The 20,225-nt window shown below is 45.8% G+C and overlaps 1 protein-coding gene across 2 annotated transcripts in view; it reads left to right on the top strand.

Moving 5' to 3' along the window:
• Window positions 1–20,225, top strand: part of LOC129381698 (uncharacterized) — an 82,012-nt gene that overhangs the window by 33,469 nt on the left and 28,318 nt on the right. For both annotated transcript variants that reach the window (XM_055064754.2, XM_055064753.2), the window contains one exon: window positions 9,224–9,275. In XM_055064754.2, coding sequence (XP_054920729.1) covers window positions 9,224–9,275 — 52 coding nt within the window. The remainder of the gene's footprint in view (window positions 1–9,223; window positions 9,276–20,225) is intronic.

Raw genomic sequence — 20,225 nt, 5'->3', positions numbered from 1 at the left:
GCTAGAGTTATACTATGTCCGCGCAACCTTGAGCGATCGGAAAGCGCGTTTTCCCCTCTTGGCCGGCGTAGAAGGGAGGCTTTGTTTCCGGCCGCAAAGCCCTTCACGTCTCAGTAAAGTGCCTGGTGGGAGTCTCGTGCGGACGATGCCCTCTCGGTGAGCGCATATTCCCCCCTCATCTTTTAAGAGGTTCAATACTTACAAGCATTTGTCTCGCAAACCATATTTACTTCAAGGGAGTTTTCCTAGCCTCTAAAGCCGCTCGAGTTCGCTCTTCTCCTCGGGCAACAACATCAGTCCCTTTCCACGTAAGTATGAGGCTCGGAGCAGGAGCTATGGCGCTTGAAAGTAACCTGGGGCCTGACGAACCAACCGACTGAGCTATCTTTCCGGGCAACATCCAACGGTCACGAGTTCAAATCACCTGTTATGTTCCTTTTTTTCCCTTTTTCTTTCTTTCTTTTTAATGTCTTCTCCTTTATTTTATCACTGTACGGGAACCCTCCTAAAATAAAAAAAAGATATCTTCAATTATGTATGGCCACACATGTGCAGGTCATAAATACCAGGTTCTCTAGCCGAGTGCCATCCGTGCGATATAACCGAGCTCAGATTGGTCCACCTTGACTGACCAAGTAGGGCACCACTGTAGGTTAAATGAGGCGTACAACTCCTGCGGGACCCGCCGTGGTTGCTCAGTGGTTATGGTGTTAGACTGCTGAGCACGAGGTCGCGGGATCGGACCCCGACCACGGCGGCCGCATTTCGATGGGGGCGAAATGCGAAAACACCCGTGTACTTAGAATTAGGTGCACGTTAAAGAACCCCAGGTGGTTGGAATTTCCGGAATCCTCCACTACGGCGTGGCTCATAATCCGAAAGTAGTTTTGTCACGTAAAACCCCATAATTTAATTTTTAATTTAACTCCTGCGGGGACGGTAGAGTATCCGCCTCCCGAGCAAGAGGACCGTGATTCAAATCCCGCACAATTCTCCACCGGAAAATACAAAAAAAAAACCGTGTGTTGAGAAAATTGCACAAACAGGCCTGGAGTGCGGCCTGATCCCGGTGACCAGAACCGGTAACGCACACTCTCACCAGAGCAGGATTGGCCACCCTGGTGCAGTACTTGGCCACAACCTCCTATATGAACACAACAATCAAACCCCGTCCCTCAGTACCCAGCAGCTGCGAAGCAACTGACCACGGCGGTGGTCAGACCTGCGACGCTGCAGAGGGTGCTAAGAATCCCTGGCTCCGGACAGGCCGCCATTGGAATATGAACCTGGCAACGTTTAACGCTAGAACGTTATCTAGTGAGGTGAGTCTAGCAGTGCTATTGGAGGAATTAGAGGGCAGTAAATGGGATATAATAGGGCTCAGTGAAGTTAGGAGGCCAAAAGAAGCATATACAGTGCTAAAAAGCGGGCACGTCCTGTGCTACCGGGACTTAGCAGAGAGACGAGAACTAGGAGTCGGATTCCTTATTAATAAGAATATAGCTGGTAACATACAGGAATTCTATAGCATTAACGAGAGGGTGGCATGTCTTGTTGTGAAACTTAATAAAAGGTACAAAATGAAGGTTGTACAGGTGTACGCCCCTACATCTAGTCATGATGACCAGGAAGTCGAAAGCTTCTATGAAGACGTGGAATCGGCGATGGGTAAAGTCAAAACAAAATACAGTATACTGATGGGCGATTTCAATGCCAGAGTAGGCAAGAAGCAGGCCGGAGACAAGTCAGTGGGGGAATATGGCATAAGCTCTAGGAATAGCAGAGGAGCGTTATCAGTAGAGTTTGCAGAACAGAATAATATGCGGATAATGAATACCTTTTTCCGCAAGCGGGTTGGCCGAAAGTGGACGTGGAGGAGCCTGAATGGTGAGACTAGAAATGAAATCGACTTCATACTCTGCGCGAACCCTGGCATCATACAATATGTAGAGGTGCTCGGCAAGGTGCGCTGCAGTGACCATAGGATGGTAAGAACTCGAATTAGGCTTGACTTGAGGAGGGAACGGAAGAAACTGGTACATAAGAAGCCAATCAATGAGTTAGCGGTAAGAGGGAAACTAGAGGAATTCCGGATCAAGCTACAGAACAGGTATTCGGCTTTAACCCAGGAAGAGGACCATAGTGTTGAAGCAATGAGCGACAATCTTATGGGCATCATTAAGGAGTGCGCAATAGAAGTCGGTGGTAACGCCGTTAAACAGGAAACCAGTAAGCTATCGCAGGAGACGAAAGATCTGATCAAGAAACGCCAATGTATGAAAGCCTCTAACCCTACAGCTAGAATAGAACTGGCAGAACTTTCTAAGTTAATCAACAAGCGTAAGACAGCGGACATAAGGAACTATAATATGGATAGAACTGAACAGGCTCTCAGGAACGGAGGAAGCCTAAAAGCAGTCAAGAAGAAACTAGGAATAGGCAAGAATCAGATGTGTGCGTTAAGAGACAAAGCCGGCAATATCGTTACTAATATGGATGAGATAGTTCAAGTGGCTGAAGAGTTTTATAGAGATTTATACAGTACCAGTAACACCCACGACGATAAGGTGAGAGAGAATAGTCTAGAGGAACTTGAAATCCCACAAGTAACACCGGAAGAGGTAAAGAACGCCTTGGGAGCTATGCAAAGAGGGAAGGCAGCTGGGGAGGATCAGGTAACAGCAGATTTGTTGAAGGATGGTGGGAACACTGTCCTAGAAAGATTGGCCGCCCTATATACACAATGCCTCATGACCTCGAACGTACCGGAATCTTGGAAGAACGCTAACATAGTTCTAATCCATAAGAAAGGGGACGCCAAGGACTTGAAAAATTAGACCGATCAGCTTACTATCCATTGCCTACAAAGTATTTACTAAGGTAATCGCAAATAGAATCAGGAATACCTTAGATTTCTGTCAGCCAAAGGACCAGGCAGGATTCCGTAAAGGCTACTCAACAATAGACCATATTCACACTATCAAACAAGTGATAGAGAAATGTGCGGAATACAACCAACCCTTATATATAGCCTTCATTTATTACGAAAAAGCATTTGATTCAGTCGAAACCTCAGCATTCATGAAGACACTACGGAATCAGGGTGTAGATGAGCCATATGTAAAGATACTGGAAGATATCTATAGCGGTTCCACAGCCACCGTAATCCTCCACAAAGAAAGCAACAAAATCCCAATAAAGAAAGGCGTCAGACAGGGAGATACGATATCTCCAATCCTATTCACAACATGTTCACAGGAGGTATTCAGAGACCTGGAGTGGGAAGAATTGGGGATAAAGGTTGATGGAGAATACCTTAGCAACCTGCGATTCGCTGATGATATTGCCTTGCTTAGTAACTCAGGAGACTAATTGCAATGCATGCTCACTGACCTGGAGAGGCAAAGCAGAAGGGTGGGTCTGAAAATTAATCTACAGAAAACTAAAGTAATGTTTAACAGTCTCGGAAGAGAACAGCAGTTTTCGATAGGTAGCGAGGCAGTGGAAGTGGTAAGGGAATACATCTACTTAGGGCAGGTAGTGACCACGGATCCGGATCATGAGACTGAAATAACCAGAAGAATAAGAATGGGCTGGGGTGCGTGTGTCAGGCATTCTCAAATCATGAACAGCAGGTTGCCACTATCCCTCAAGAGGAAAGTGTATAACAGCTGTGTCTTACCAGTACTCACCTACGGGGCAGAAATCTGGAGGCTTACGATAAGGGTTCTGCTGAAATTGAGGACGTCGCAACGAGCTATGGAAAGAAGAATGATAGGCGTAACGTTAAGGGATAAGAAAAGAGCAGATTGGGGGAGGGACCAAACGCGGGTAAATGACATCTTAGTTGAAATCAAGAAAAAGAAATGGGCATGGGCCGGGCATGTAATGAGGAGGAAAGATAACCGATGGTCATTAAGGGTTACGGACTGGATTCCAAGGGAAGGGAAGCGTAGTAGTTAGTAGCGGGCGGCAGAAAGTTAGGTGGGCGGATGACATTAAGACGTTTGCAGGGACAACATGGCCACAATTAGTACATGACCGGGGTAGTTGGAGAAGTATGGGAGAGGCCTTTGCCCTGCAGTGGGCGTAACTAGGCTGATGATGATGATGACTTACTATTCGTATTCGATTCGTATTTGAAAAAGTCGATATTCGATCGTCTACCTCTGATATTTACATACTGGATTATGACAGCTTAAGTTGTTCGTTATCTTCAGATTGGAAGGTTTCAAATACAGCACGATTCAAAAGAACGCAAGCAAAGTAGTTTTCTTAGCATTAAAATACATTTAGTTTGCCTATTGTCCCAAATTTTTCTTGTGCTTGTCGACATTCGTGGTAGCAGAAGTAGATACTGCGGAACACGCTCGGCCGCATGTTTTTAACATGGCAATGACAATTGCCCGACCTTTGTACAGATTAAATACCGCATTTTCGCCCTTGATCTAGCTGAAATTAGCCGTGAAGTAGTGAATAGACCGAAAGGCGAGAAACGGAAGCGATTTGTTCAGTCGCGCGTGAACAAACTAGACCGTTCCTGTATTTACGCTTTTAAGCAGCCCATATGTCTTATTCATCTGCTGTGTCCTAAATCTTAACGGAAAATTTATCCCACCTCGTTTTCGTATATTAGTTCCCTGACACGCTTGCTAAGCGTCTACCAATCGAATGGATTTAGTGACATGCTGCGGGTTCACATAGGTTTCGTAATATTCAATTATATTCAGTAGTGTTTTGTGAATAACAAATAAACTTCAATTTTGTGACGAGAATGTCAAGGCTGTGGTTACCACTGTGCTGTAAAGCACTGTCACAATGTGAAAGCTACCAATGTGAAGGCAACCGTTGGTTCATGATAGTCACGGACCCTATGCGTCGTGAAGCGAGTTTCGGCCACTTGCATGCGGCTTTTGAATACCAAAGCACGTTCTTGAAGGCCATTTTCCAAGCAATATTTCTAACTTATCAGTAGTTAACATATCGCCAACTGTTCATTCTTCACTTTAAATGTCACTGATTGCTAAATAGCAAACTTTGCCGTAAACAGACAAAAAGAAATCACAATATCTAGCGTCAAAATCGTTAAAATGGCAACACTGATAAAGTGCCGGTAAATTATAAAAGCGAATTAGATTTTTTGTTTTCAAAGATGGTTAAGCAATTAGACGGCCCCAGCAAACACGGGTTCATGCAACACATTTTATTTTGGACAGCCTATAGCGATAGCTTTGTCAGCAATGCAGATTTGTAAGGCCCTCAGGCGTCTCGCACCGCAAAGTACCGTGTAACGCGTCGTCTGCTAGAGCACGTGGAGGCGAGGCCTGAAGTATAAACCCCATGCAAGCGATCTTGCACGCGACAGCGACAAGCGACGCGATGGAGATGGCTGTCGCGTTCGCTCGTCGCCTACAAGTTGCACCCCATGCGAGCGATGACTTCGAGCGACGTCTCCCCAATGTTGCCGGTATGAGGGCAGCAATATAGGCGCCGAAACTAGCGTGACGCGTGCTTTATTAACTTAAGTTGATGTATTTTACTGTAAAAAGCAGCATAAAATATTTCTGAAGGTCTTGCAGTAGGTTCTTATCCTTGCACGTATAAAAATTCAATCGTTTGCTCGTTCCCTGCGACAACCGAAAGTACTTGAGTTATGTACATCCAGTTCCGGCTTCGCGCTATTGGCTAGTCGCTCATAGCACTTCCGGGCGACGAGCGACGAATTCTAGATTTGCAGAACCGAGCGATCGCGCGACAAGACCGAGCGATCTGTTCAAGCGACGGCCCGATCCGTCGCGCGAACCCGTCGCTCGTCGCTGTCGCGCACAAAATCGCGCTAATGGGGTTTAGCCTTGAAAGCATGGGACACGTAATAAATAAACCGTACGTGTGTGAGCCCAATCGTGAGAGAAAACGTGGCCTGAGCTCTTGTTTTGTTGTATTTGTGCAGTGCGCAGCCGACAGCGCCCACTTTCCCAAGTGTGTGCGCGTAGGGGGGCGGATAAATGGCGTACTTTTCATTTCAATTGTGACTGTGGGGGAAGGGGCACACCTCCCCCGAAACCGGTAGATACGTGCCAAGGTTGAAGACTGGGCGTGTTGGTATAGCATATTAGATGTCGGATTGCGCAACATTTTTGACGAGACACACAGAAGAGAAGAAGTGTGTGTTTCTCTTCTGTGTGTCTCGATAAAGTGTTGCGCAATCCAAGCTCCAGTAGGGTAGATACACCTATGACAAGCACGATGTCATGCACGTACAGGCAAGCATAAACACATCTTACTCGATGACCACGAGCACGCGCTGTCACAACACTCACGTGACGAAGACCGCCAGCAGCGAAAAGCGAACGCTTCGTGCTGCCTCAGTTTCACCGCGAGAACCCCTTTGCCGACCAAGATGTGAAAGAAATCGTGAAAGTTCAAGGAACATCGATTGCGCTATTGAGGTTCAATTGGACTATTGACAGACCAAGTAGCCAGAATCAATGTCTAGATGAAGACTTGAAAGACTGCTGCAGACTTGCAAAGGTGGGGAAATTTGCGAACTGTTACCGAGTAGACTCTGTGTACTTTATGAATACCAGTGATTAGTGCGCTGAAGAACCAATGTGGCCGAGATTCCAAGTACAGCTGGTGAAGAGGCCAGAACCCCATTATCCGTGATTCAAGCCGCTTTCTGTAGAATCGAGTGATCTTGATTAGGACTCTAGGTGCATATACGTACTCACGGGTTTCAAAAGGGGAAGGGCGGGGGGCAAATGACCTACTTTTCCTCTCCAGTCCTGAGAGGGGGAGGGGCAAGTAGACTCTTGCCCCCCCCCCCTCCCCCCCTCGGTAGACACGCCTATGAGAAACGGCATTTCGAATGACACACTGCAAGATTCCCTTCACGTTAAGCTTGGTCTGGCAGAGAGTGTGGACTGTTGCAATGATTTTGAGCCATGCAGATGAGCAGTTTCTGTCACGTTTCAACTCTGAAGTTCCATATGGTCCAAGCGGAAGTGGAAGTTAATTCAAATGGGGCTAGATTATTTATGTAATCCATTTGCGTAAATCCCCAGTGTGAGAATTATTAACTGGGACTCTACGCAATGCATTTTTTCAGTGTTTGTTTTAGTCAAGCAGCTTTGCATAACGTGAAATTTGTGATTGTTTCATGGGACTTCTTGAACATTGCATTGTATCATTACAATGATAAGCTCTGTAACTATAAGAAAAACGATGTGACGATGGCACGGCGATGGCTCACCAAAGGTCGGTGAGTGATTGCCTTGCCAACGTCAGGTTGATAATTCGTCGGTTTTCCATTCGTACTTACAATTTTTCCCTTTTTAAACTGTGTGTGTACGATCGAGTAATTCCGAGTGCGGCATACTTTTTATAAGCACGTTCTTTATGATTATTGTAATTATTCCTTGTTTGTCTTACTAGTCATTACATTGTATTTGCTCAAAAGTATTTTCCAGCTGTGCTATCCAAGCCTCGTCACAAGTCCGTAGAAGCACCTTTCACTTCAAGGACATAAATACGACATCCCATGTTTTTATACGGACTGACGACACTTGGCGGTCGCTGGGGTCTCCATATACGGGACTCCATCTTGTTTGAGATAGCAAGACCAAACACTTCACAATTAACGTCGGTGGCAAGCTGACAGTCGCTTCTTTGACAGACTGAAACCTGCTTTCATTGACGACACCGCCGTTCACAGTTTTGGTATAGCTCTGTTTTCTCCCCTTCACTCGCCATCACTTTCTCCAGCCCCTCGACGTTACAAGCGCATTCACTGGCAAACAGACCCCGTCTCTCCAAGCGGGGTCCCCTGTGGCGAAGTCTGGCCACGAAGCGCGCGGTGCTGGCCTTTCGCCAACAGAAGAGGAGGCAGAAGAGACGCGAGCTCTGCGTTCGAAAAAAAAAAAAAAAACAGTGCGTACCCTGCAGGAAGGTCGTGTCTAAGTTCTTTCCTACTCTCGCGACACCTTAAGTCTCTCTTAAATAACAGGGGTAATTGGAGATCGCAAAGAGAGGCCTTCGTCCTGCAGAGGACATAAAACATGATGATGATGATGAGGATGAGGATGATGATGATGATGAAATAAGTTCACCTTAATTAGCACCAAAGGTCATGAGTTCGACTCCCTACAGTACTCGTAGGTTTGACTCCCACCAAAGATCGTGGGTACGAGTCCCAACAATGCTCGTGGGTGGCACCGTCAATTTTGGTGCCATAACGCCGGATGGTCAGTTTTTCGATAACGCCAGGCAACGGATTTCGAAACCGATTTCCTGGCAACGAATTGTTCAACCCATGAGGCGCTTAAGGCTTTTGTCTTAATAAGAACGTTTGCTAGCTTGTTTTTCTACAGCGAAGCTGTACGTACAGTTACCCTTCGGCGGTGGTCGATGGCCGTCCATCTCCGCATTCCGTCGACACGAAAAAAATTTTCGTCTCCAGTTTCCAGCGAATGCTCTGCGGCTCTCAGTATACTGTAGGTATCTTGGAAAAAATTAACTGAAATCGGTGGCTAAGATGACTATGTCATTACGCCGAGTTTCATTTACTTATCATAATTAGTTAGTCCACAGTGAAGTTATAAACGTTACAGAATATCCTTCTGCTGTTAATACATGGCCCTCTACGGAGGGAGTACGGTTACAGAAAACGGCTGTAACTCTTGTTTCATCGAAACTATTCTGAAACAAATTATATGACAATTAGCCGCTGAGACGACTACAACATTACGTCGTGTTTCATATACTCTTCACGATTACGTTGTTCACAAGGAAGTTGTAAATATTGTGAAATTCCCGCATGCCATGCGGCGGTACTTGCAGACGTCCCTACTTCATAAAAGAATGGGAACAAATCACTCCACAGTCAAAAGATGTATTCGTTGTCTGTGTCCTTCTATAGTAATAATAATAGCAATAGCTATATATACAAAGCTGCGTCGGTGGAGGTAAAACACACCACAGCTTCGATGCTCGCCCGTTTCCGCAGAGTGGAAGGGCTGCTGAATCTTTGATTTCACTTTATCTTGTTTTGCATGATTTTGGTCACGGTTGTTCGCTCTAGCAGATAGAAAATAATTCGTGTTTTCTGTGCCTGAGGACGTTGTCGATGATTTCTTACGAATAGCAGTTTGATTTCTACCTTCGCGCAGGAAAACTCAGAATTTATCTGTTATTTGATTTTAATTCGCTAATCCTTCTATTTCAGTCGCTGTACGAGGAGTACGTCATGTTCACCGAGAATGTTGGCGACATCATGTGTAAGTTACAGCTTTTCCCGCACTTAAGACCTAAGGGTGGTACATCATTCGAAATCTCGAATGCCAATTCAATTGTCTTTCCTCTTTGATGTCCGATGCACTTAAAGCTTTGCAGGATAAAACAAAGAAATGACGCCATTAAAAGCTTTGTTCTACTGAAAACAGATACCATTGTAACCGCAGAATTCAACGAAGTCTGGACATGTGACGCAAACTAAAGGCGATATTTGGCAGAAGTACTACATTTGCCTATTACAAAAATGATGAAAGACAACGTGGAAACTTCTGTGGCTGTACTAGCAAATGCATGTAATTATTCATTCCTTTCTAGCGACCGGTAACCTTTTGGAGGCGACAGGTTGTCCTAAATGCAGCAGCCGCACTGCGAGTTTCTGCCGCCAGTTTTTGTGACCAGTGTCTGAATCTGAAGTTATTAAAGCCAATTTTAAATAACAGCCCACCCACAGATATGATGTGTCTTCAAATAAAACTGGTGAGATTCGTTATTGACGTGATCAAGCATTGATAAATATATATAAATATTGTCTGTCATCTGCGGTGTTTTCTCGTAAAACGCAAAAGTAGATAAGAGTTATATTACGAAATACCGTCCCATTATCATTCTAGCACATCTTTTTCGAAGTCTTTCGAAAATAATTTTATTGCGTTTAATTCATTTAGTAGTTGCTACAGCATACTGATTGTCTCGCAGTAAGACTTAATAAAGAACAAATCTACCAAGCTCGCACTGCTCACGCAAAAAAAAAAAAAGACATATTACTGGAAATGTTTGAAAGTCAGAACTTGGTCCTTGGCACCTTTCTGGATTTCACAAAACCATTCGATATAGATATCCTTGCTCATATGCTCTGGGGTTGTCCCCTGGCGCCACGGCCAGGGCCATCAAGGAAGAGTGGGACCGAGTCTGAGCAGTTCGGACCTTGAAGCACAGCTCTGGGCTGTCCACCGGACACGCGACACGGCGGAGGGGCATGGCCTCTCTGTCCCTACGTGATAGCGGCCCGCTGCGCGAAAATCACGCGCACCGACGGACCTTAACAAAGTTATTCATCCATCCATTCGATAATATTAACCACACCATAATTCTTTAAAAAATTGTAGCAGATGTTACTCGAGAGAAATCTCTCACTTATCTTGTCGTACCTACCGCATCAGTCGTAGTTATGTTACGATTAATTGTCAGTATTCTTCAGTCAAGCCGTTTAATTTAGGTGTTCCACCGGAAAATAATTGTCACAGTCTGTAATGTTTGAAGAATAGGACATGGATGGTGGCCTTGGAGACGATGAAGAAGATTTTACGCTATCGCTTCTCTACACATGTTGGCTCCGCCATTAAAAATGAACTTCTTGCTTCACGACGTTATCTTTCACCACGAGCACCTCGTCAGTTCTCACCAATCGCGGAAGATACTTTCTCACCAAAGTCATCGAGGACTTACATCGATCATGTGCTACTAAACACAAGCTTACTGCCACTTACCATCCCCAAGCTAACCGTCTCACCGAAGCCTGAACCGCACATTAACTGACATGCTAGCAATGTCTGTTTTCTCCGATCCTCGCGAGTGGGACACTGCTCTACCTTTTGTCACGTTCGCCTACGATTCCTCGCACCACGACACAGCTGGCTATTCACCCTTCTATCTCCTCTTCGGCCGTGAGCCGACTTTGCCTTTCGAGACTCTCCTTTCGACCATACTCGACTCGCCGACGGAGTACACTCGGGATGTCATAGCGACAGCGACCCAAGCACGCCAGATTGCCCGCATTCGTCTTTCGGCCTCACAGACACGCCAAAAGTGCCGTTACGACCAGAGCCATCACGACGTGGAATACGAACAAGGTACTCTTGTGCTAGCTTGGTCTCCAACTCGGCATGTTGGTCTTTCGGAGAAACTCTTCCCGTGATACTACGGCTCTCACCGCATCTTTCGCCTGGTGACCCCTGTCACCTACAACGTATCTTCTCTGGATGCCACCGTGCCTTCACCTCTATCTGACATCATCCACGTCAGCTGCCTCAAACCGCACCCTTCTCGAACCAGTGAGCCGCACTAATAAGGCGCTTCTTCCCCCGGGTGTGTTGTCACCCGGGGGAAAAAGCCTGTTGCATAGCCTTGGGAGCTATGCAAAGTGGGAAGGCAGCTGGGGAGGATCAGGTAGCAGCAGATTTGTTGAAGCATGGTGGGAAGATTGTTTTAGAAAAACTGGCCACCCTGTATACGCAATGCCTCATGACTTCGAGCGTACCGGAATCTTGGAAGAAGGCTAACGTAATCCTTATCCATAAGAAAGGGGACGCCAAAGACTTGAAAAATTATAGACCGATCAGCTTACTGTCCGTTGCCTACAAAGTATTTACTAAGGTAATTGCAAATAGAATCAGGAACACCTTAGACTTCCGTCAACAAAAGGACCAGGCAGGATTCCGTAAAGGCTAGTCAACCATAGACCATATTCACACTATCAATCGGGCGATAGAGAAATGTGCGGAATTTAACCAAGCCTTATATATAGCTTTTATTGATTACGAGAAAGCGTTTGATTCTGTCGAAACCTCAGCAGTCATGGAGGCATTACGGAATCAGCGTGTAGACGAGCCATATGTAAAAATACTGAAAGCTACCTATAGCGGCTTCACAGCCACCGTAGTCCTCCATAAAGAAAGCAACAAAATCCCAATAAAGAAAGGCGTCAGGCAGGGAGATGCGATATCTCCAATGCTTTTCACAGCCTGTTTACAGGAGGTATTCAGAGACCTGGATTGGGAAGAATTGGGGATAAAAGTTAATGGAGAATACTTTAGTAACTTGCGATTCGCTAATAATATTGCCTTGCTTAGTAACTCAGAGGACCAATTGCAATGCATGCTCACTGACCTGGAGAGGCAAAGCAGAAGAGTGGATCTAAAAATTAATCTGCAGAAAACTAAAGTAATGTTTAACAGTCTTGGAAGACAACAGCAATTTACAATAGGTAGCGAGGCACTGGAAGTGGTATGGGAATACATCTACTTAGGGCAGGTAGTGACGGCGGATCCGGATCATGAGACGGAAATAATCGGAAGAATAAGAATGGGCTGGGGTGTGTTTGGCAGGCATTCTCATATCATGAACAGCAGGTTGCCATTATCCCTCAAGAGAAAAGTGTATAACAGCTGTGTCTTACCAGTACTCACCTAGGGGCAGAAATCTGGAGGCTTACGAAAAGGGTTTTACTTAAATTGAGGACGACGCAACGAGCTATGGAAATAAGGATGATAGGTGTAACGTTAAGGGATAAGAAAAGAGCAGATTGGGTGAGGGAACAAACGCGAGTTAATGACATCTTAGTTGAAATCAAGAGAACGAAATGGGCATGGGCAGAGCATGTAATGAGGAGGGAAGATAACCGATGGTCATTAAGGGTTACGGACTGAATTCCAAGGAAAGTGTGCGTAGCAGGGGGCGGCAGAAAGTTAGGTGGGCGGATGAGATTAAGTTTGCAGGGACGACATGGCCACAATTAGTAGATCACCGGGGTAGTTGGAGAAGTATGGGAGAGGCCTTTGCCCTGCAGTGGGTGTAACCAGGCTGATGATGGTGATGATGATGAGGATGTGTCACAGAATGTAATGTTGGAAGAAGAGCATGGCAGCCTTGGAGACGACGGAGATCTTGGGCTATCGCTTCTCTACTCATGTTGGCTCCGCCATTAAAAGCCGTCTGTAAATAGACGTGCGCTGCTTCCTCCCATAAGAATATTTTGGCCCTCTTCTTCTTGGTATTTTCATTAACGGTATAGTCTTCACATTGATCATATCGCCAAGCGTCTGATATACGCTGACGACACCAGGCTATTTTTGGCCGGCTTGGATGTGGCGTGCCCCTCTTTTGGCGCAAGTGAAACATTTCGTTGCATTCACGCGGGAGCAATAGATAATGAATTAAAGCTAAAGATTAGTAAAACTAAGACCGTGTTGTTTCAACCGCGAGACAAATTCTGCGAACTCTCCTAAGTGTTGCTTAATGATCTGTAAATACAGGTTCTACCAAGTTTGAAAATGTTTCGCATAATTTTCTGCGATAATATTTTTCTGTAATGCTCACAATATTTACCTATCTAAAAAAAACTACCCGAGGTGTTTAGTATTATGCGTCTACATTGCTTTACGTTCTCTGTTAGCGTTAATAATATTTGTATACTGCTCTATTATCATACACGCTAAACTATGGTTCACCAGTATGGGGACCAACAGAAGAGAATATTAAGAAACTTCTTTCACTTTAGAAGCCTGCAATACGCCTAGTGTTTAAAGTGCCTTACTTAAACCAGATATGACATGTTCAATTAATTTAAAATTGTTAACGAACAACGTATGTGCAATGTCAGACTGACGCCACACTGCAAGTAGAACTAAATGAGCAACATTACCTTCTGAAATCACTGGCTAGGTTGAAAAAAAATTTTCCTACGTACCACACACGCAATCCAGAAATATGGAAAATTGACAAATGCCGCACGACCAACTCTAACCAAATGTTAAGGCGCACATTAACGACCGTGCTAAATGAGCCAGACACAAATGACAGAGATGTAGAATTGATCTCCTTGAGTGTGCTACGAAGCATACAGGTATAACTCTCCACTGATTTACCTCTTGCAGGAATACTGATCGTACGTCTCCATTTCTTTCGGATTTGACCAAGTGACTTCTTCGTAATATTCTTGTGTCATTTATGGATTTCATCTTTGAATATGTTTACCTCTTCTTTCTATTGCTTCGTAGTTTTCTGTAGCTCTGTCGCATGTCCGGCATATTGATTTTCTCCTGTACATGTATAGAGTTGATACCACTGAGTGCTATGCTTTGGCGTACGGACCTAGTGAAGCCTTCTAAAGCTCCTCAAGCTCCTCATTTGTGGCTCTATTGTGGGCTCCCAAAGCCAACCGGCCTACCGATCTTCGGTTAACCTCCAACCGCGACAGACTCTCCGATTTGAAGTATATAATGGCATTTGCGAACGTAAGCGCTTGCACCATTACTCGTTCCCAGATTCCACGCACCCTCTGTGGTAAACTTAAGACCTATATTTGTCGCTACGTTGCCAGAGACATTCCAAAGTGCCTATAAATCTTTAATTGTCCACTAGTAGCACTATGTCGTCCACTTTCATCAGTCCGGGGACTTTCTGTTGCAGCATTTATCCATAACGCTAGCAGGATAAATCAAACCTTAAATCACTGTTTTCCAATCATATTTCTATGCCCTTAACATAACGCGTGAACAACAATGGAGACGAAGGACACCTCTGCTTCAGACCTCGCCGAATTTCCACTAATTCATTATATTTTTGGCCTTCCCATACAATTTGTCCTCGGTTGTATTTATATATTTCCATCAGCAGTTCCACGAAATTGTAATCTACGCCTTCGTGCATGACAATATCTAATACCAATTCCCTATCTAAGTTGTCGTAAGCTCCTTTAATATATGGAAATGCTATCCATAAATACATATTATAAGCTACTGAAATCTCTATCTACTAAGTTCGTACAAACACATTATTTTAAACATCTGCGTAGTCTGAACCTATGCTGTATTTCCCCTAGTACATCATTTTTCCCACCAACTTCGACCGTTCTAAATTTATGGCTTGCATTGCCATTCTAGATATCACCGACATTACCGTAACCGACCTGTACGAGCTCGTTTTGTCCATATCACCTTTGCCTTTGTAGATGAGGTTCATCTTGGTTTCACACCATCCGACCATAGTTCTCTTCCTTCTAATGACTCGCTCTGTGGCATTAGTCAGCACTGCCTTGCTCTATGGGCCGAGGTATTTAATTAGATGTGTTGGGATTTCATCGGGTCCTGAGGCCTTTGTAATTAGGTACATTTTCTTCCTCTTTTATTTCAGTAAAAGTTTTCTATACTGAATTTTGATCTCTCAGGCTTCTTTGTTGCTGCGGGATCTGTTTGAGCCTGAACTACGTTTTATTTTGTACCTGCGTTATCCCTAATAACGTTCCTGATGTACCGCAGCGTGTCTCCTTCGAAGATGTTACCATCCTCATCCCTTATAACCGTCTGCAAATTTTTTAGTTGGAGCTCTGAGGGCTCTTACATGGTTCCATAATCCTTCTGGTGTGCCTTTGTCTCCTTTGCGAATGTTGTGCACCCAACGTTCACTTGTGCAACGAATTTCCCTTGCACGACCTATTTCACCACACCTTACTTTTCTCTGTATTTGTTCCACCTAAGAAGCACCTCTACTTCGTACCATCCCAACTTTCTGGCCTCTCGATGAAGCGTTGACGCCTCGTTACGCTCTTGTATTGTTTTATTTCCATGTTCCACCACTTACGTGATTCCTGCTTTCCAACCCAACAATTTTACAGCGAAGCTGTATATGATCAGGATCCCGAAATTTCTCTGTTTCCGCAGCCTAAAAGTCGACCAGTCACAGCGGGAGGTACGCGCCGCGTGCGCCTCTGGGTTCCTTGCAGTACCACGAAATGGCGCTCGCGCTCGCCTCCGCGTATCCATCCATCCATCCATCCATCCATCCATCCATCCATCCATCCATCCATCCATCCATCCATCCATCCATCCATCCATCCGTCCGTCCGTCCGTCCGTCCGTCCGTCCGTCCGTCCGTCCGTCCGTCCGTCCGTCCGTCCATCCATCCATCCATCCATCCATCCATCCATCCATCCATCCATCCATCCGGCGCAGTGGCGGTGCGGGCCGTGCGGGAGAAAAAAGAAAAAAAAAACAGAAAGCTTGCCTTCGTGCATAGCGTTTGCCGCAAGCGTTTCCTGGTAAAGATTACGGTCGCATAAGTTGCAGTTGCCCGGAAGTGGCAACTGTAGCCAGTGGCGTAGCCGGGGATGGGGGGAGGAGCTTATGGGGCTTAGCGGGGAGGAAGCGCGCCGCCTTCCGTCGCGCGTGATATATCGGGGGAAGTGGCGGAAAGGGGGCAGCAGGTCCTAGGAATCCTGTGATCTGTGAATCTGAATGCGCAACATGTTTATTTGTCTTGTTTGGCGCATTACATGCAGTGACTTTATCTTAGAGGCGTAGGTTGATCGGAGACTTATACGCATATTTAAATATCTTGTTGCGAGGTTTTGCGTATACGTGCAGTGAACTTTGTTTCCAGTGACACTTCTTTTGCCCTTTATCAAGCTGTATCTTCGCATTTGTATATCCCATTGTATCTTCGAATTTCTAGTGTACGAGGCTGAGTCAAATTGAGCCAACCAATCCCGCGCAATAATAGTCGTGTTTGTTATCTTCGAGGCCTGCGCGTGGCTCACAGGCATCTCTCATTTCCAAGAGTGACACGCAGGTGTGAAGATAAATGTTCCTCAATGCTCTCATACACTGGTTTGAACAAGGTTGCGTGACATAATAGACGCTCCAAAAGTTAAACAGCATGCTTTCCTGAGGTGTTTTGACGGCTGAAGGTGTTTCCCAAAAAGAAATTAGTCACCGTGTGGCTGCCGTGTACGTTGAACATTGCGTTTCGTTGGCGAGTGTGAAACGTTGGAGCAAACGGTTCAAAGAAGGACGTGGAAGTTGCAAAGACGATCTAAGACCGGGCCAAAGCCACCGTGCAATCGCCCCCAACGCAATCGCAAAGGTTGATGAACTGATTAAACAAGAACGGAGAATCAGCATCGATAAAATGGCAGAGCGTGTGAACATCACTCACCGTTCGGTTCACGCCATAATTCATGAACATCTCGGTTATCCGTTCGTGTGTGCGCAATAAATGCCCAAGATTTCGAACCATTGCCAGAAGACGGAGAAGTTCGGCGCTTGTCTTGACTCATCTGATCCGCTATCACAGTGAGGGTGACGACCTCTTGTCTGCAAATGGTACCAGGGACGAATCATGGAGCCATTACTACGAGCCTGAAACACGACGGCAAAGCTTACAGTCAAAACATTCGAATTCACCACCCCCAAAGAAGGCAAAGGCCGTCACTTTAGCCGGAAATGCGTTGTTGACTTTCTTTTTGAGATCGTCCGGAGCCATTACTGACAGAAATTGCTAACTCTCGAGAGACTATCAATTGTTTCCGACATTGTGAAACGGCAGATCGGCTGCGTGTCGCAATCGAGAACAAACGACGTGAAAAATTGACGAATGGGGTCATCTTGTTCCACGGCAATGCCCGTTCCCATGTAACTTACAAAACTGGCAAATTGCAAGTGGGAAACGGTGCAACATTCACCATACAGCCCAGATCTGATTTATTTATTTTTTATTTACGACTTGTCGCCTTGCGACTTCCACATTTTGCGGCAACTGAAAAAATAGCTCAAGGGAACCAGATTCGTATCAGACGATTACGTGAAAGAGTCAGTTAGAGACTTTTTGAAGCTGCAACCCAAGGTGTTATATCAGACAGTTATCACGCGTTATTGACTCGTTAGTCAATGGGAATAATGTCTAAATGCACATGGAGACTACTTTGAAACAAAGTAGCCCGTTTGTCGTATATTCGCATTGGTTCACTTTCATTTGACTCGGCCTCAAATATTTTGTAGAAGTCCTGCTTTTTATACGTGCTCTATGTTGCGACTATAATTTTGGTGCAATTGCTCACAATACACGGCCGGTGACAGCTGCTGCTGCGTAATACATTGAAAGAAATGACAGCATCATTGAGATTTTTCACTGGTCGTTCCATATGTACAAAAATATAAACAAGGTTCTTGAATGACAAAATTTCATTAACATATATGTCCTCTACTTCTTCATTTCACGGCTTCTACATTTTTCATATCAGCGGCGTGCACTGCTTTGCTGATTTCGAAATAATTATTTCTAAAGTTGGTGTGGTAATTTCTTTACTTCTTAAATATACAAAAACATGGAAGCATTGATATCAGGTATTTTGGGCACAATTTTTGAGACATACGAGTATATTCTTTTATAAAAAAAATACATATCTTACTTGTCTTGACAGTGCGTGGCATTCAAGAATTCATTTGCAGCATCTTTTGCAATGGCAATGCATTTATTATTCATGTATTTGATCCCTCCACACAAAATATTTAAGGAGGAGGCCAAGCTGAAACGAGAGACCCCCCCCCCCCCCCCGAACAAAATTTCTCGCTACGCCACTGACTGTAGCATACGAAACAGGGAGCGACGTAGTTAAACTTTCTTATGTACAGGAAGAACCCGCCTAGCAACTTATTTCATTTGTGTTCTGATAGCGCTATGGACAGACCACGCATAATTTGTACTACCGAAGAGCAGCGTGACCACGATGAGCAGCGATGGGAACAGCAACGTCAATATGCACAACAGCGTCGTGCTCAGGCTAGGCAGGAACTTGTTCAAAGCTACGTCACATTGGTCTGTCGGATCAGGTGACACCACAGCTTCGCTGGTCAACCACATCATGAGCCCATTTTATTGGCGTGTCTGTCTTATCTCCTGCTGCACAACATCCACCACTTCCTTAATTTCCCAGTCTCTTTTATTAAACGCCTACAGTTTCCTCACTCTATTTTTCGCGATCTCTGTTATTTGCTTTTCATTCATTTTATTGCGATAGTAACTATATGCACACTCCAGGCGCATTGCTGCCGTCGGCGTCGCCGTGAGGTTCCGTATGAGTGAAAGCGTTTCAGGGTGAGCCGGCGAGCGTGGTTCAATCTCGCGTGCGCGAAGGAGGCGGAGGAGGCGACCGTAGCCCTGCTCCTCACTATCCCAAATTCATCAGTTATCGTTAGCAACTTGAAAACAGTCATACATAACTTCGGAGCGGCCAGGGTCTCTAAGCCAGCCCTATTCCTACCTTTGGCCCAAACTTTCTATCAAACTGTAGCATTAATCGGGACTCCCGCGCATGCGGCCCTTGCCGGAAACCGGGCGGTTGATGCCAGTGCCCGAGGATTTACGGTCCGGGCACAGGCATCTGGTGTGTCGGACCTCGCTACGGAGGAGGCGCCGTTTACAGTACGGGATCGGCTTTTTACTTACCACGACATCGGCACACACAGCCGATTAGACCGTTTAACCTTTCCACCATCATCATCATCATCATCATCAGCCTGGTTACGCCCACTGCAGGGCAAAGGCCTCTCCCATACTTCTCCAACAACCCCGGTCATGTACCTTTCCACCACTCATGCGCAAATCCTCGCGCAAGTATGAAATTCTGTGGCGACAGCCTGGCTGACTCGCACCTTTCCCTCCCCTTACCTCCTTCACCGCATTCATCGCTCTATTTACCATTCTCCCTCTTGTAAATTCTGCGTCTCTGCCAAAGCAGACTTCGACCACATCGTGTGGTGGTGCTTAAGGCACCCCTTCCCCTTTCCTCAAGCCATTAATATCTAGTGAGGAGAAGTGAGAGGCTGCCTTGCGTAGCTAGAGGCCCGACCATTAGGAAGCCATCCTGGAGTGGGTTGAGAGGATGGAGGAGGCCTGCTTCAAGTCGTTCCTCTCCCCGCACTCTATCCAGTTGCCCCCTTCCCTTTAACGAGGGACAAATAAAGTTGTTTTCACTCATTCGCGTGCGCGATCGAGGAACGCGGCCCGGATGCGTGCCCTCTCCTGTCGCGCGCGAGGCCGAGGGATTCACGTGAGAGAGGAGGGGCGTCCTTCTCCGGCGGTTGCTAGGGTGCCTCCACGTCCTCCTCGCTCGCCGCTCCGCACAAAGTGTAGACAACCGCGGCGTCTACTATGGCGTTGGCCACGCCAATCGCGGACGACGCGTAGTAGACACCTTTGGCGAATGCCGTAGGGACGCGCTGCAGGCGCTCGTGTGTCTTTCAAGCTAATAAATATTGAAAGCGATCTTCGACGTGGTCAAAGTGCGCGCCCGCGCGGGCCTCATCTTCAAAACGATCTGCGATTTTCGGAGAGTGCGCGTAGTGCCAGTAGCTTTGCGTGCGCTATGCTTTCGACGTTTC

This window comes from Dermacentor andersoni, chromosome 11, assembly GCF_023375885.2.
Source record: "Dermacentor andersoni chromosome 11, qqDerAnde1_hic_scaffold, whole genome shotgun sequence".
Classification (NCBI taxonomy): domain Eukaryota; kingdom Metazoa; phylum Arthropoda; class Arachnida; order Ixodida; family Ixodidae; genus Dermacentor; species Dermacentor andersoni.
This window is presented reverse-complemented; position numbering and strand designations above follow the sequence as displayed.